General features: G+C 44.9%; 1 protein-coding gene across 1 annotated transcript; it reads right to left on the minus strand.

Annotated features, from left to right (window-relative positions):
* Window positions 1-11: 11 nt before the first annotated feature.
* On the minus strand, window positions 12-16,282 carry BICDL2 (BICD family like cargo adaptor 2). Its single transcript, XM_063301361.1, has 9 exons — window positions 15,621-16,282; window positions 11,310-11,530; window positions 8,850-8,961; window positions 6,694-6,840; window positions 6,265-6,447; window positions 5,191-5,355; window positions 4,972-5,102; window positions 1,377-1,497; window positions 12-338 (listed from the first exon to the last, which is right to left on the minus strand). The coding sequence occupies exons 1-9, from the start codon at window positions 15,930-15,932 to the stop codon at window positions 165-167; spliced, it is 1,566 nt and encodes a 521-aa protein (XP_063157431.1). The 5' UTR covers window positions 15,933-16,282; the 3' UTR covers window positions 12-164.
* Window positions 16,283-17,018: the final 736 nt, after the last annotated feature.

The raw sequence follows: 17,018 nt of genomic DNA on the forward strand, positions 1-17,018 counted from the left end.
CTAGATTGGTTAACAGTTGCTTAAACCCAATTCAGCCCTTGCCCCTCAAAGACGTCTCTCACAGGTGCTTCTACTGCGTCTCTTATCATCCAGTTTGGCCTTCGCGTTCCCTTCGCCTACTTTCCTGCCTTCAGCCATATTAGAAATTCCGCATCTTCAACAGTTCAGCTTTTCCGGAAGAGTGAGAAGAAGCCTTTGCCACTAAAAGTGCTGGCACCACCCTGAAATAATTCAGGACCCTTGCCTTGTGTTGGTGTCTTTGGTGGTGTGGTGAGACAATGGCGCTCTTCCTGCTGTTTCTGGAGAAGTTGCTGGTGAATAATATACTGAATGTCATCCTGTGTGCCACAAAGAAAAAGAGAATATTCTGATTGACACGAAGTGGAATCCAGAAATCCTCTCTTGAGTGTCTCTGGAGCAATACCAGGAACGCTGCCCCGATCCATTTTCATTTAAAAGGGTTCATGAATCCTACACACCATGCTGCACTGCTGCCTTCAGTATTTTGAATGACAGTCACAATTTTGCTCCTGGAGATTCCCATTGGTAATGTATTTTTTGCCCCAAAAGCTCAAAGCAAAGACAAAAATTGTTGTGATTCTGCTTCGGCTTTGTGGAAACAAGATGTCATAATCTGACCCCAACAATACATTTACATCATTTTGAAGGTGATGTTCCCCTTTCTCACGCAATCAGGCACCTACTTGCAACCCAGAGCCCAATCAACAACAATGATATGTTTACTCATTGTTTGTTCTGCTGGTGGACCCACCTTCAAACCATCCAAATGCCTCCATTAGTTTCATGTATCATAAATCTGACACAGAAATGGAAAAGGTATTTCAGCACTGATTTGTTCCTCTCTGTTTGCGATATTCTAAATTTCTAAACTCCATTCCTTCTACCCCCGCTCCAGTTCTTTCTCTTTAAAATTCTTTTGTTTTTGTTTTTTGGCATTCATTGCCAACATCCTAGCATCCCCCTTCCTACAACTCATTTGTTTTCAACTATTCTTCATTAAAAGTTTCTTTTTGCATTTGCTTCCCTGCAAGCTTCCCTCTTCATAGCCCATCGTTGGGACTTTTCCCCTTTAGGGGCCTGTTTGGAAAGGACACGGATTCATACAGTAAACCTGGAATAAGCTGTGAATGTAGGAAAAGAATAAACATTCCCACATTCAATTCAGCTATGTCACAAAATGCATTTGGAATGACTACACGTTGAAGGAGCCAAAGCTATATCTGAATGGGATTTTAAAAATGGGGCATTGGAACTGTTAAAATTCCTGGCACATGGTTCACAGCTTGCAAAAGGTAAAGGCTCTTGGTTCAATCTCAGGAAATGTTTTCTGATTGTTCTAATGGTTGCTTACTCACTTGCCAGGCTTCTAGTTCCTGGGAAAGTGCCATCTTCTGGCGAATGACGCGCAGTAATTGTTGGCTCAACGAATCTTGCTCCAGGGAGATTTTTGCCAATTCCAATTCCATTTCCCCTTTCCTAGTAGGAAGAAGGAGAGCAGCTATAAGCTGGCAGTAGAAGTAGTAGCAGAAGTGTGGAGAAGGAGAAGGAGAAGGAGAGTTTTGGGAATGGTTATCCCATAATTTGAACTTTGGTGTTGGAGAAGATTCCCAAGAATACCGGGGACATCCAAGAAAACAGACAAATGGATCATCAAACAAATCAACCCAGAGTTCTCACTTGAGGCACAAAGGATCAGGCTCAAATTATCCTACTTTAGATACATTATGTGAAGACCCAGCTCTCTGGAGAAGGCTCTGATGCTGGGAAAGTTGGAAGGAAAGAGAAGAAGAGGACGAACCAGCAGCAAGGGGGATGGACTCAGTTTCAGTGGGTATGAATGCACCATTGGAAGACCAGGTTAAGGACAGATTGTCATGGAGAAAAATCTGTGTGGTTGCTAAGAGTCAACAACAGCTTGATGGCACATAATCAATCAATCAATCAATATCCCATAATGTTAGGGAATAGTTTTACATGCAGTTTCCATCCTAACATGAAGACCTATAATTCTATGGTTTAAAAGCATAGTGCTAAACCATACTGTAGTTTGTTTGGTTCTAATCCCAACACTGTGTTTTGCAATCTCTGGTGAAGTTTTTTTTTTTTAATCCGTTCAATCGTGTCTGATACTTGGAGACTGCCTGGACATGTCCCTGCAGTTTTCTTGGCAAGATTTTTGGAAGTGTTTTGCCATTGCCTCCTTCCTAGGGTTGAGAGAGAGTGACTGGCCCAAAGTCACCCAGCTGGTTTTGTGCCTAAGACGGAACTAGAACTCACCGTCTCCTGGTTTCTAGCCCGGTGCCTTAACCACTAGACCAAACTGGCTCTCACGGTTTAAGTTGAGCATGAAGGCAAACTTTGCCATAGCTGCTGTATCATATTCAACCAATCACAGTGAAGGAAATCACCACATAGCATGATAAGTGACCCCAACCATCAGAAGCTCATAAGTAATGACAGGCGGAGAAACTAATTGAAAACTCATAATGGAAGCTCATAATTGATGATGCCGGAAGCACTATAGCTGTAATGAAACACTGAGTGTGTTTCTGGAATCAATTTTTTAAAATTGATTTAAAAAACAGCACCACAAAACGTTTAAAACAGGAATAAGCATAATGAAGAGCAAAAGACAAGAAAACTATCCATGAACAACTATTTTTAAGCAATTTAAGATTGTATAGATATAAATTTGTAACATTAAGGAGAGATACATTTTAAACACCCACTTTCAGTATTTTTCCCTCCAAAATTGCATAGTTGGAAGTAAGTTATTAGGATAAGTAAAGACCCCCTTGAGTTGAGCTCAGCTTTTTGGCAACAGCACAGAAATGGTTTGCTATGGCGTTTGACCAAGATCTTTTTAAAATTGTTGCCTAGCCAATAATGTTGGGATTTCCTAGTATCTCTCATCCAGGTGCTAAGTCCAGCCCTTCTTAGATTTTTTTCCAAGTCTATCCCAGGCAATCTTAGTGCTACCTTAAAGGAATATTACTTGGTGAATGTAACTAAATTGTGGCAAGCACATTACAGAAAGCAATCCTTAACTAATCGATTCTGCAAGACTTTTAGCAATTACGTAATTTTTCAGGCAATTCTCTTCCCCTGCATTCATAACTAAGTCATCTAAACCAGTGTTTCTCAACCTTAGAAACTCTAAGATGTGTGGACTTCATTCCCAGAATTCCCCAGCCAGCATGGCTGGCTGGGGAATTCTGGGAATTGAAGTCCACACATCTTAGAGTTGTCAAGGTTGAGAAACACTGATCTAAATGACCAATGGCACTTCTCAGAATCCGCTCTGACACATAGGGATTCCAGGGCAGAAGAGCAAGGCCTTCTCTGCAGAGATCTAAAAAAAAAAAAACTTTTTCTGGAGTGAGGCCATTTAGTTCAAAACCAGCCAAAGGGCAATGCCTCCAGCTATCAGTTTCCTACAATAAATTCATTTATTTATTTAACAATATATATAAACTTCCCCAATCCATACGTGCTCTGTTTGACAGTAGATGAAAGTACAGTAAAAAAAAGGCAATTAAAATAATAAAACCACCCATAATCATGATAATTACTTAAGCAAAACTAAACCAAAACTTGTTGCCATAGTACCAAATGAACATGCTTCCTAAACCTGAGAATCTTTGGGGCCACAACACTTCTGGGGGGTAAGATGTTCCATAAAGTGGGGGCCACCCCCAAAAAGGCCTGTCACCTGCCCCACAAACCAGACAAAGGGGGGAAGATGGGAAAAGTGGGTTTTCAAGCACTGTGATGCCTAGCAGTTGAGGAAATCTGTAATATAGAGAGTTATCATATTTACTTTGTTGTTACTTCTGTTTATTTCCACCTTTCTGGATAGAGGCAACCATTATTTTGTGATGTCATATGTTTGTGATACTGAATTTTGGGTAGCTGGTAGTTGCTGTAGTACTTGCTAAATGTATCCTAACTGGATTCTCTTTGGGTTCTGATATAACCTGGTGCTGTGCTGTAAAAAGCTTTTTCAGTAACACCCAGCACTTTCAATTGGATCCAGAGGGGCTAGCAAATCCAGATTCAATTGGATCTGCTGGTACCAACGCCATGACTTTAAACCTGGTGTTACTGTGCATTGATGGGGCACCTCCGTTAAAGGTGTGGTTTTAACGTTACTAATTAACCCACTAGCAATAAACGTTACAGTCGCTCCAAGAAGCAACATTTTGAGAGTGTATAGTGACGTCAGCAAGTTTATTCAGGCTGAATAACTTTGATAAGCAGGGAGAGGACATGAGTCACTTGCTGGGATGGCTAAACTTGGAAGGATTCAAGGCTGATGCTTAAAGATTTCCTCCAAGGTTCCCCATCTTGTTCCCATCCTACCCCCATCCTTTAAAGCAGTGTTTCTCAACCCTGGCAACTTTAAGATGGGTAGACTTCAACTTCCAGAATTCTTGGAGTTGAAGTCCACCCATCTGAAAGTTGCTGAGGTTGAAAAACACTGCTTTAAACTCTTGCAATAATGCGAAATCACCATAAACAAGGCAACATGCCTTAAGGAAATGCAACGGTGGAGATTATGACTTCAACTATTTTTTGTTGCAGCTGCAGAAAAGTACAAATTCCAGCATTTGTTTTCATGAATCAGGAAGCCCCATCTGGGATGGAAAACAGTTTCTCTGTCCCATAACAGCTCTTGCCTGGGAAGATGGAGGTCCCATTTAATCTGCCTCGCCAATGAGCCCTCTGTGGATGGGCCTAATCCAGTTTTCCCCAGTCCAATGCTCTCCAAATGTGGTGGGACTGCAAATGGCTGCCTGGGAATTTTGAAAGTTGCCCTCAAGGTAGGCTGGTCCCACTCCTTTGACAGGCAACCAACCCAGCAGCCATCTTGGTATCAGGAGCAGAGGGATTACACCAATTAATAACATATGTGGGATTTGCAAAGCATAGAGTTCAAAGCAAGCTCACTTGATTATGGCCTCATCCCGGTCTGCTACGGCTAACTTCAAGGCCTTGTCCCGATTGCTTTCTTGGTACAACCGCCTCTGGTTCTCTACCTCAGACTTCAAACCGCTGAGCTCCACGTGTTGCAAGGTAACCTGGGAATGGAAAAAAGCCATGCACGATGCGATCCACCACAGGCCAAGATGTTGCCCTCCCATACAGAAGAAGTACAGCCCACGTTACCTGATCCTGGAGCTTCACAATCTCCATTTCCTTCTGTCGCAATATGTCTTGCTGCTGATCACTCAAGGCTGAAACCTTTTTGTTGTATTCAGATACATTCTCCTCCAACCTCTGCGGGGTCTTCTTTGCAGTGGGACCAGCCTTATTGATGCCCCTGGTTGTTGACTAAAGCAGATAAACAGATGCCCCCCAAGGAGTGAGAAAGCTTGGTGCTAATAAGTAGGTGACTCTGGGGTGGACCACAGCCACACTGTCCTCATGTGAATCTCTCCAGGACAATTCTTCTTGGGGATCTCCCATGTTGCATTAAGATACCATCCATTTTTCCTTGGGCCAAACTGCAATTTTGTGCACAGTTTCTTAGGAATAACCTTAACTGGACCCAGTAGAACCTATCACCACACTATCCTTCTATTATCACCCTTTGCAGAGGCTTTTTGATAAGAACAGAAGAAATGCTACTTTCACAGCCCAATGGCTCCCCACAAACAATTGTTCATTCATTTATTTTTTTGGAATAGCCAACAAGGGCTTACAACACATATTAAACACCTGGCTGGTGTGGAGGCAATTTATTTCCTTTGTGTGTCTGTCAGTGTGTAGAGTATGAGTGAGAGGATTTGTGTTATCCAGGGGTTGTGGCAGCTCTGCAACCAGACACTGTTCAAGTCCCAGTTTTGGACTTTCTTCTCGGTCAAGTGGTGGGAGAACTGACTTGCTCATGGGGTTCCTTGCCTGTTCTCACTGTTTCAAGTCCCGCAGAAGGGAAAATATACACAGGTCATCTTCAGATTGGGTTGTGAGGCATTGGGGCTGGAAACAGCGTGAAAACTGCTGTGCAGAAGTGCCTTACAGTTTGTACCAGCTAGGTCAGAAGATCACATGCTTCGGATGTCCCAAATCAGTATGCTTTGAACACGCCCAAAGTGTGGGAAAGATTGGTAATGCATCAGATGTGTGTAATACTCTGCATTCCCTCAGTTTAGCATACAGATTACCCTCTTCTTTTGACACTGAAAATTTCCCCGGTGACACTGAAAAGTGAACCTGGCTAGCTGTAGCCTTCTACCCTACCTTTGGTGTCTGTCCAGGGGCTCCTGGGGCATCATCTAAACTGCTTTCAATCTCAGATTGGATGGAGGTGACAGAGGTATCCAAGTCGTGCAGACGAATCTCTTCCTTCAAATCCTTGACCTGATGCTGGAGGCGCCGACGGGCAGCCCGAAGTTCCTCAGCTTCCACTTCTACCTGTTGAAACTTGGAATGGGAGGAGAAGCAGGAAGCAGAGAGGTTGGAAATAACTTGTGGGGAAGTGTTCTTCCCTGAGATGCGGCTGCTTTCAATGAATGCATCTTCCTAACTCTTTGAATAGCCACCCACGTGTGACTCATTTTCCATCGATGGTTTCATCTCTCCTTCTATTCTGGCCCTTCAGTTTCAACACTAGCCATTGCATTGCAAATGCGACTTAGCATTTACGTGTAAGAAGAAACATCAACCTACCCGTAGCTGCTTTTCACAGTTCTCTTTGCGGAGAAGGAGAAGGTTATCATGCAACGTGTCCACCAGCGCTTGGATGGATTCATTCTCCTCCCGAAGCTGACGGATCTGTTTCTCCATATCTTGCTTCCGCTCTTGTAGCAGATGATTCTGGGAAGGAACATGTGAGAAATGGGCATAAGAAGGAAGTAGGGAATGCCTCAAAGATCAGCTCCGTAGCACCATTCCCTGCTCAGTCAGCCCAGTGCCTCATATCCAGTTAACATTTTTCAGCGTAATAAGGGAATTTGCAGCAGGAAGACTTCAGTTAAACAATGTCATCTCTCAGGGGCTGGGAAGTGTACCTTCTCTGTCACCACACCTGTTCTCTGGAATAGCATTCTCCAGAGATCTGTACAGCTTCCATCCTGCAATTGTTTGGCCATTTTTTGAAACCCAGGGCTTGCTCCCAGACCTGGGAGTGGGGTGGTTGTTGAGCCTCAGTTAGGTTAGGTTAGGTTTTGTTTTCTGGTGTTTTGCACTGTTTCTTCCTGGACATGCGTATCTTTTTTTCTTTCATTTTATTGCTTCTTACTTCTGAGATGTAAGCCGACCAAAATTGTTTAGGAGTTGGGTGGCCTCTAAATCCAGTAAAGTAAAATAAGGAAATCCAATAAAATTACAAGATACTGTTCTGGCAAGGTGTAAGTGGGGAAAAGCCCAGAGTTCTGACATGTGATTCTGGAGCACGTTGCGCAATTCAGTGACAGCCTATGACTTGGGGGATCCTGGAAGCCACACCTATCTTTCCCCCGTGTCCAGCTGATTAGATGTCAGTAGGGAAGTGTTGACTGCAAGGAAGGTGAAAGGTAGGAGAAAGGTTTCCCGGGGTTTTTGGGATCCCTACCTCAAATCACGGTTTCTTGGCTGTCGTTAGGAGAGTGCAACCAACAGTTCCCCATTCTTTTAGCAATCTTAGTTAAGATTGCTGCTTCCCCTTTGCTACTGACATTATGAAAACATTGAACTTCCAAAGCAGGACTTTTGGGAAAGGAGAAGGACTGAATCTGGGCATGTGTGAGGGGGCGTTACATAGAGTACCACCAACCAAGTGCCAAATGGGGGCCTCAGAACTGAAAAAAAATGGCCATCCATGGAAGGATGGGGGAACCAAAGCCCTCCAGATGTTGCTGAAGTACAACATCTAGCTGGGTTTGCTGGGAGGTTAATTCATCTAAAGGGCAACAGATTGTCCATCTGTAACGGAAGAGAGCACCAACTGAAAAACAAACATAGGTTTTCAGGTTGTTAGTACAATACTTCTCAAAATGGCTTCCGTTCACCAACCAGCATCCTTTCCTTGACACAACCAACACTGCTGCTCCATCTATAATGTTTGGGAACTGGGGCATCATCTCGTGATTATATATTCTACTGTGTTGATAATTCTCAGTGGCTTCTGGGAAAGTGGGGTTGTATGACGATGCCAGGGTAGCTCCCCACAATGCCCAAGGGTGATGCCCCAGGGCCCTGTAGGAAATGTAAATGGAGACTCCAAATTGCCCAGCATTTCCTGAGTTCTGGAGAAGAGAGGCCTAGGGTATATCAACCATATTGGGAACGCAAGGAACTCAAAGATGGATGGTTGTTTCTAGAGAGGAAGACTTTCACAGTGATGATCAGAATCTATTGGTGAAGTTCAGATAGGACAGACATGGGACCGTTGGATGTTTGCCCCAATTAAGAGTTTGGGGACATGGCTGCTTAGTTTTAGGAACAGGACATAAAAACGTATGAAGGGGCAAAGAAGACCAGCTTGAGCATAGGCAAACCGTGTCCTTTCTTTAGCTCTGGGCAAGCCCAGCTGTGCAACTAGGATATGGGTTTGAGAAGAGAAGGGAGAGCTGTTTAGGGCTACTAGATTGGGGCTGCAGAATTCCAGATGACCTCTAGATGGCAGCAAAAAGACAGAAAACACCAAGTCTGTGCTGCTGTCAGTACTTTTGTAGCCCAGACCTAGTAACTTTAATTCATCCGTTACCAGTTTACTCTGTGCTAAGTCAACCATTTTCAGATTAAGCAATAGCACCTTCTAGAGGGGTGGAGAAGAAAGGGTCAGAAGCATCCTTGGCATCCCTGCCCTGAAGAAGGACATTAATCAACAGCATTTTTTTTTTTACCTCAGCTTGCAGGCTTTGCATCCGGGCAGCATGTTCGGTGTTGCAAAGGGTCAGGGCCCGATGTTCCACACGTAATACACTCAGTTCTTCCTGTAGCCGTTGTTCCAAGTGACTGGCCTATTGTAGGTGATGGGGTAGACAGCTCTTAGTTAGGTTTCGGCAAGAGAGAGCAGGCAGCTCTTAAACCTCTTTTCAATGCCAGTGTCGGCTCTGGATTGTGCAAAATGTATTTGGCCTCCGAATACAACCAAATATTCAGGTTCATACAAGAAATACATAGAGTTATCCAAGGGAAGAATGTGCCATTGGCATATATAAAGAATGTCTTTCCTTAACCACTGAATTACTCAGTACGTGAACATCTGCAACTGAGAGACAGGTTTTCAAGGGGATATTGTTTCTGGAGGGAAGTGATGCTTGATTCCCTCTTACTTATTAGCACATGCTGAGCCAAGAGACATGGTTTGATCTTTGCCCTAAGGCCTCATACCTCCCCGATCTGAACACTTTACGTTGTCTTAATTTCCCAAAGATAAGAACAGATGGTAGGCTTGGATGTTAGAAGGACAATAAACAAAGTGTGCACAAATGTATTTTAATAAAACAACTTTTTGGATAGTTTGTTAGCCTTATTGGACACCAACGGTGGCATATATTTGGCACATATTAGTAAGAGAGAGACAGAAATACTAGGTTTCAGTAATACTTTGGCTGTGGGCCAACTGAACAAGGTAATCATCCATTTCACAAAGAAGGAACAAAAGCACCTTTTGATCCCATTAATAGATTTCAGAAAATCAAAGCCACAGAAAGAAGTAGGCCAGTGACTTTTAACTCTTAAATCTGTTCCCTTATTTATGGCATCTCTCCATTGCACTTTTGCAGGGCACAGAGTACCTTAGAACTCTTACCTCATTTATTTGACTTTCTTATCATCTCCTACTTGGGGTTAGATTCCTACATTACTGGACACCTGCCAGTTTGGTTGGTGCTGTTATAGGAACCATACAATGCAACTCAAATGTGCTTTTCGTTCTCGCATGGCAGATTCCATCCACCGGGCTGTTATTGTACTGGGGGTGAACTTATATTAGCATCAAAAAAGGAAGTCACCATTTCAAACCAGTTTAATGTCACCTACCTCACCTGTAGGGAACCTAGGGCTCTTCAAATGTTGGTGGACTACAACTTCCATCATTCCCAGTAGCTCTGTTGCTTGAGGTTGACGGGAGCAGGAGGCTTGTTAAGTTTTTTTTTTAATCGTATGGCATAGCAGTTCGGTGTTCATGCTGCTTTTTTCTTGCTGGGAAATCCTTGTGAGGTCCAGCAGCCAGATGTGTAGACTATTTAGCTGTGACAAGTCGCGTTGCCCGAGGTGCACCACAAGGAGGCTAGTCTACACTGCACCGAGTAGGGCTGAGAGAGCGGGACTGGCCCAAGGTCACCCAGCCGGCTTTCATGCCTAAGGCGGGACTAGAACTCACAGACTCCTACAACTGAAATGTTGTAGGTAGGGGCAGGGAGAGAGAAGCAGGGAGAGAGAACTTGGTAAGTTTTCCATTGGTGGTATAGGTGGGGATGATGGAAATTGTAGTTCAACACTTGGAAGGCACCTGGTTAGGGGCGGCTTCTCTGCTTCTCTCTCCCTGCCCCTACCTACAACATTTCAGTTAGGGATACTGGTGAATGTAGCCTTTTTAAAGGGGATGGGATTTAGTGAAAGTCTGTGAACTCAGCAAGATAACAGACCACTCTGATTTATTTTAAGATTTACAGTGGCTTAGACTGATACACATTTCTAAAATTTCATGGTTTGAATTCCCCATCTCTTGTGCATTTCTGCAACCAGCAGATCAGACAAGGTGTGTGGTATTTTAAAGGATGGTTTCTCATTTGGCAGTCCCTCACTCGCCTTCTGAACTTGTAGAATCCCCTCCAGGCCACCCAATGCACCCTTGATTGACCTGAAAACAACTCCACCCTCTAATCCAGATCACTCATATCCAGTGCTGGGTTCCTCGTTGTTTTCCTGCAGACATTTCATTCCCAGGCTGGTTACCAACCACCAAGCCCAGAGAACATTAAGAACCCATCAGTTCAACCCTGAGTGTCATATATTCTCAACTGCTGGATATGACTTTATGCTAAAATATAGGCCTTTGGCCTAGAAGCCAAGCTTCCTCTTCTCTTAACAAGAACACTGAGAACCAAGCCTACTAGATTGCAGCCATAAATTTGATCTCTTGCCCCTTTGCCTTTATGGGCACAGAATTGGCAGCAGAAGCAGCATTTGACTGATCTGCTGCATGAATAAAACAGGTGTAGCACTTCCTGGCCCAAAAGAGAGCTTTATCTGTTGATTGACCTAACCACTTTGCAGCTGTTATAATATACCAGTTGGCCTCCTTCTTAGCCCTTCTCCTTCCCAATGTGGTGGACAAAACCCAGGTCAAGTCCCACCTCACCTGACTGAGCTGCTCCACCAGACGTTGGTTCTGCTCTGAAAGGTCCAAGACCGCCTGGGAGCTCTCTCGACTGGTGTCCTGCTGTTCCAGACGCTGCTGCCCCAGCTGGGCTCGGGCAGCCACCAAGTCAACCTCCAGCTCTGCCATCCGGGTCTCAAATTCCGCCCGGCCTGATTCAAGGTGCCGCCGGAGTTCATGTTTCTCTTGTTCAAGATGCTACAAGAGGCAGAGCAGGAGATGTGAAGGTCAGAGAGGGGAGACTCGAGGCCAGTGTAGAAGAAGGGTCCAGAACATCAGCTTTAAATCCTGACTTTAAATCACATTTTCCACTAAGCACTCAAGTTTCTGATGTTGGTCTATGTCATAGGATGATTTTAAGGAAGAGTAAGAAGATGGTTGGCTATCAAGTGCCATAATTACATAAGCAAAACACTCTACAAGGTCACAGGGCAATTGGTAATCTGTCCTCCCTATTCAGGATATTCAGATATAACTCATGAATGATTTTTTCGACTGGAAACAGAAGTCTTTTCAGGATGTAGGTGGCTTTTAATTATTAGCAGAAACTATTAGACACTTCTTCAGCCAAACTGGGCTGTTGTGGGATTAGACCAGAACACAGGGATATAGGGATCTGCTAGCCTGGCTATCTATTAAATGTGCTGCATCTCCCTGAGTGGTCCCAATCTCCAGGACTCCAGACTGGATTCTTTCAGAGCCCTATCCGGGAAGCTTCCTTAGAACCTCTCGTTTCTCTGTAAAATCTGACTTTTTAAAGATCTGCTGCCTTCACTGTGAAGACCTTCATTCAAACTCACATGCCAAAATACTGGAAGAGTAGTCCATCATATCTGGAGGACACCAGATGGTGGACACCCTACAGTCAGCAGAGTTAGATCAAAAAACAGGACACCACAAGCTCCAAGCTCGACTCTTGAATGCAAAAGTCGGTTAATCAAAATCTCCATGAATGAAACCCTCTCTTTTTTCAGGGAACCCCGGAGACAGGGCCATCCTGATATTAGGGAAAGTCAGTCAGACAGCCCCTGTGACAGAAGGGTCAAAGGACATACAACAGAAGGCAGAATGACTCATGCCATCTGGCCTACCTTATGCCCCCCTGAACCAGCCAGTTGCCTTGGCTGTGATGGTGGATATCACCTGGAATTAAGTTTCAATTGCCAATCTAACCAGTTTCTGCATGTAGAACAGAGGCTTGCCTCATTATTCTTTCCATGTGGATGGACATGGGTCATCAACTTGATCTTTGATTCTGCAGCAAAATCCCACAAGGCAAGGCAAGGATCTATTATTGAGAGACAGAATGTCCACAGGGCAGCCTAAGTGATTTGGGTAGACAGGGGATCTCTCCTGCTTTCACAGCTCACATTCTTGGTCCCTTCCCTACCTTAGGCACTGTTGGAAGTGGCCTTTCAGGGATTACATGATACATGAGGTATCTGCAACCATTTTGTACCCCAGAGCCCTGCCTAATGGTAGGGCCAGTCCTGATGCATTGTTCATCCCTCTCCTACAACAAATCAGCCCTATTCAAGAATTTCCTAGCAGAAGTAGCCACAGCAAAGGGCCACAAGGTACAGCAAGCCCCACTCTGCACAAACCCCTCCTTTATGTGCCCATGCCATGATGCCAGGGTGGGTCAGAGCTTGCGTACTGACTTCACTGCACATGCTCAGTCACAAAAGCACAATTTGTTCCTCGCTTGCCAGCAAAAAACAGGCCAGTCAAGCTAGCTGCTTTGTTTTCTGCCAGCAATCACCAATTAGTGGCTGAGAGTAAACCAACTCCAGCCAGCTGCTACTGCCAATCTGGTGTTTTGTTTTGTTTTGTTGTTTGTTTTGTTTGCTGGCAAGGAATAATTAAAGTGCTATTGTTTCATTTTTTTCTTCCTGTGCTTGGATTTTTGTTTAACTTTTCCAGGAACCAAGTTATGTCACTTGATTTCACAGGCTATACTATGGACATGCATGTAACTCCTAATGAAGAGGTTGTCAACTTCCCCCAGGCAGTGCCAATAAAAAATGCAAATAAATGCCGAGGGAAAAATATTTAAGGGGATCTTATTCCATTTAGACACACCTGGAGGCAGAACGGGAAGGCAGATCTCATAACAGGATCACCTATAACAGTCAAGCGGGCCTGGGACAGCAAAAGAGCATTGCTTTTCAAGACTGTCATAAAGCTATAGTTGCCATGGCTTGGTCTGCCCTCAAAAAGAGCCACAGCCCTTTGCAGAAATATTTGGGTACCGCCATTAGTGGGTGAGGTCTTTTGGAAACAGAGTGACTCATGCTGGGTGCTTTCTCACTTCTGCTTCTGCTTGGTTTCATTCGGTCACTTTACGTTCTTCTTCCCCTCTCAGGTAATTATATCCACCCTTGTAGCAGACTCACCTTGGTTCTGCAATGCCTTCCTCTGGGCCAAACTGGTTCTCCCAGTTGCCATGGCTAGCATGCCCAGAGGTTGCCTAGCTGGTGCCACCTGAGGTTGAGGCCTGGGGGGGGAGGAGGGTTATTTGAGAGGGGGAAATGAGAGACTGAGATGGCCAAAAGAAAAGAAGGGTGAGTTTTTTTCTGCAGGGAAGAGAAGGGAATGGCCTGTAAAATTGCACACTAGGCTTCTCTGAGAAACACAGATGGTTCCAGCAGATGCCAATGTTGCTTCCCATGCTAAAGAAGAGCTCACATGTTAGAACTAACAATGTCTATACAGTATGTGGTAGGAACAGCTTCAACAGTATCAACCTGGCTGCCTTCCAGATCTGCTGACTGCAAGGCCTTTGTTGGCTGGGAAATTCTGAGAGTGGAAACCCCCATATATCTAGAAGACACTAGATCTACTCATTGTCCACCCCGATCCTCACTGGGGATAGGCACAGTGTCTTAGGCACATGGTCAAGTGAAGCAACGGGTAACGTTTTGGAATAGAGGCCAAGATCCCCTCCCAGATATTAACCCTTTTCCCCCATGTTGGTGATTCGTAGGCTGTGGGATGACAACGGTACATCCACCTACTATAGTACGTTCCTGTTAAGTCATTTGTTGAAGCCGGCAGGGAACGTTTTCTGATTTACAATTCTGAGCCAAACCAGCCCTGACAGAGGCAGCAAGATGAGCTTCTGCCAGAGATGGCTCCTGACTTTCTTCCCATTTCATGGCATGGAAAACAGCAGGGCAAAGTTGTGTAAATCATGATCTGGGGACAAGACAAGGGCAACTTCAGGAGTCAGGGGCGGCCAGGTCATTCCTGTAACCCCAGTAAATAACTCAGGAAGACAACCTCTACAGCAGTGAATTATACTGGGATGGAACATATATTTGGAGTTGCCCTCTCACAGCTTCTCTTCCTTCTCACCATCCCCTCCTCACTCTCCTGAACACACCGTGGAGCTACATGCAGCTGTTTCATGCGCCCGCGCACTGTTTCATTGTGTTCAGAATTCCACCATCTTTTTGCTAAACGTCACAAGTTCATGTTTGTCATTAGCTTGTGGGAGGCTGCTGTATATTCAGTTTCAAAGAAAGAGTTAGGCAAATCAACCACTCCTGGGCATGAGGTTGGAGTTGGGCAGCTAATAAATTCAAATAAATAAATTGAGATTAAACAATGGAACAGAAGAGAAAAGCAGAGCATGGAGCAGTTTTCAAAGTGAAAAAAATGATGATGAATAAGAACAGGTATAAACACATTACTGTTGGGGGTGAATGGGGATGCTGACATACATCTGGGCGCAGAACGAAGGGCGCAGAAATGAAGCAGACGGGGAGCCACGATTATCACTCCAGATGCCAAGCTGCTACCCCTACTAAGAAAAAGACTATGGAACATCCCTGCTTTGAAGAATGTCATTATCCAACCAAGGACTTTTTCAACTAAATGTATCATCTTCATCATGGGAAGAAATAGAAGAGATGAACCAGGAATAGAATACGGCCTGAAGTTTGAAGGCTGCTGTGGTGTTAGATGCCCAGTGAAATCACAGCGATGAACTCTGGGCAGTAAGGATTAAAAAGGGTGTTGGGAAGCAGACAGGGTAAAGGGTTCAAGGATGTGATTGCAACGGATTCTGAATCCAGAACTTTGGCAAGAGAATGGGATACAGCACAGCACATGAGACAACCACATCTTCAGGCCTTTCCTTTCCATAACAGCCTAGGAAATACAATGGACAGAGAGACCATGATAGGCCCAGTGCCCCCCAGCGAGTTTTGCAGCTGACCAAAGAATCTTGGGTCCACATCAGGCCTTCTCCTCTCTGCTCCCTGCTCTCCACCACCCGCCTCACCTCTTTGACTTCCGTATGTTCCTTCGCCAATTCATCATAGCGCCGTTCCAGTTCCTCGTTACGCTCCAGGAGCATCTTCCCCAATTCTGCTGCCAACAACAAGTCCTGTTCTTTCCTCTGCAGCAGGACCCCCAGATCCGTGTCTTCGGGATCCCCATCCCCAGCAGCAGCGGCATCCCCCACAAAGGGTTGCTGGCACTCTCCCCCAAAAGGATAGTACTCAACCCCCAGAGCTGGTGGTGGAGTCAGAGGGAAAGGGCTGCGCAGGGTCGCCTCCTCCGGGCACCTGGAGGAAGCCATCGTGGTTGCCATGGAGTCTCCGGGGTAGGCTAGGAAGGCCTGTCCCTCAGGCTGGTTAGACTGGGGAGACGTTGCAAGCCAGGATGCTAGTCTCCCTCGTTTCGGGTGGGTTCAAAAGGACAGAGAAAGCTTTAGCACGCAGGATCCGGCTTCTCCTATTTCTCCATGGAAGAAGGTGTCTTCAGGAAAAGAAAGCCACAGGTTAGCTGGACAATCCAGGGATCCAGGGGAGATATTAAACTCTTGAGATCCACCAAAAGCTCCATAGGAGAACAGCCAGCCCGGGCAGGCTGGAATGTCCAGTTCCTTTCTTTCTGGCCAGGTTTCGCTGTTTATTTCCTAATTCCAGCCTCCACCCTCCCAGGTGACAGGTGAGGTTTGACGCTGTTTGCTCCACCTTCTCTCGTTTACCACCTCACCTGTTGCTACTGTTCCCTCCTCCCCTGGGAGATTTCTGACAACTCAGTTCTTCCACTGCCTTGCTATATCACAAAGGCAAGCACATCCTGTGGCTTAAAAGCAGGGGTGGAATAACATCTTCTCAATCCTGTTTTCTAAACCTCAACCTTTGTCTATGCCAAACCAAATTTTTCGGTCTCGGATTATTGGGTCATGTAGCCTGGAATGATTTCCCATCACAAGCAGTTCTCTGATCTTTAAATGGGAGATGCCAGGTGAGCAGGCCAACCAGATCGGCAGGTGAAATGTTAAACTCCTGAGGTCCAGTGAAAGCACCAAAGGAGAAAAGCCGGTTTGGACTGGATTCTCTACTTCTTTTCCTCCCAGTTAGTTTTTGCTGTTTATTTCCTGTTTCCTGGCTTTACGGCAAAGGTTACAAAAGGCTTTCAAGTACTTTTGGAATTTCCTATTACAGATTGGAAACCAGAGATGAAAGAAATCAGTTGGTTACAGACATCAGTATTTTCACAGCAGAGCTGAGATTTATAACTTATACCTTTAACCACTAGGCCACCATGACTCTCAAATATAATCAACCTCCGTGTTTTATGACAGAATTAGTAATCGCCCAGAGTCATGTTTGAGATGGGCGGTGGAAAAATGTGCTAAATAAATAAACAAATCCCAATTCCAACTCTT

This window comes from Candoia aspera, chromosome 4 (genome assembly GCF_035149785.1).
Source record: "Candoia aspera isolate rCanAsp1 chromosome 4, rCanAsp1.hap2, whole genome shotgun sequence".
In the NCBI taxonomy this organism is placed as follows: Eukaryota; Metazoa; Chordata; class Lepidosauria; order Squamata; family Boidae; genus Candoia; species Candoia aspera.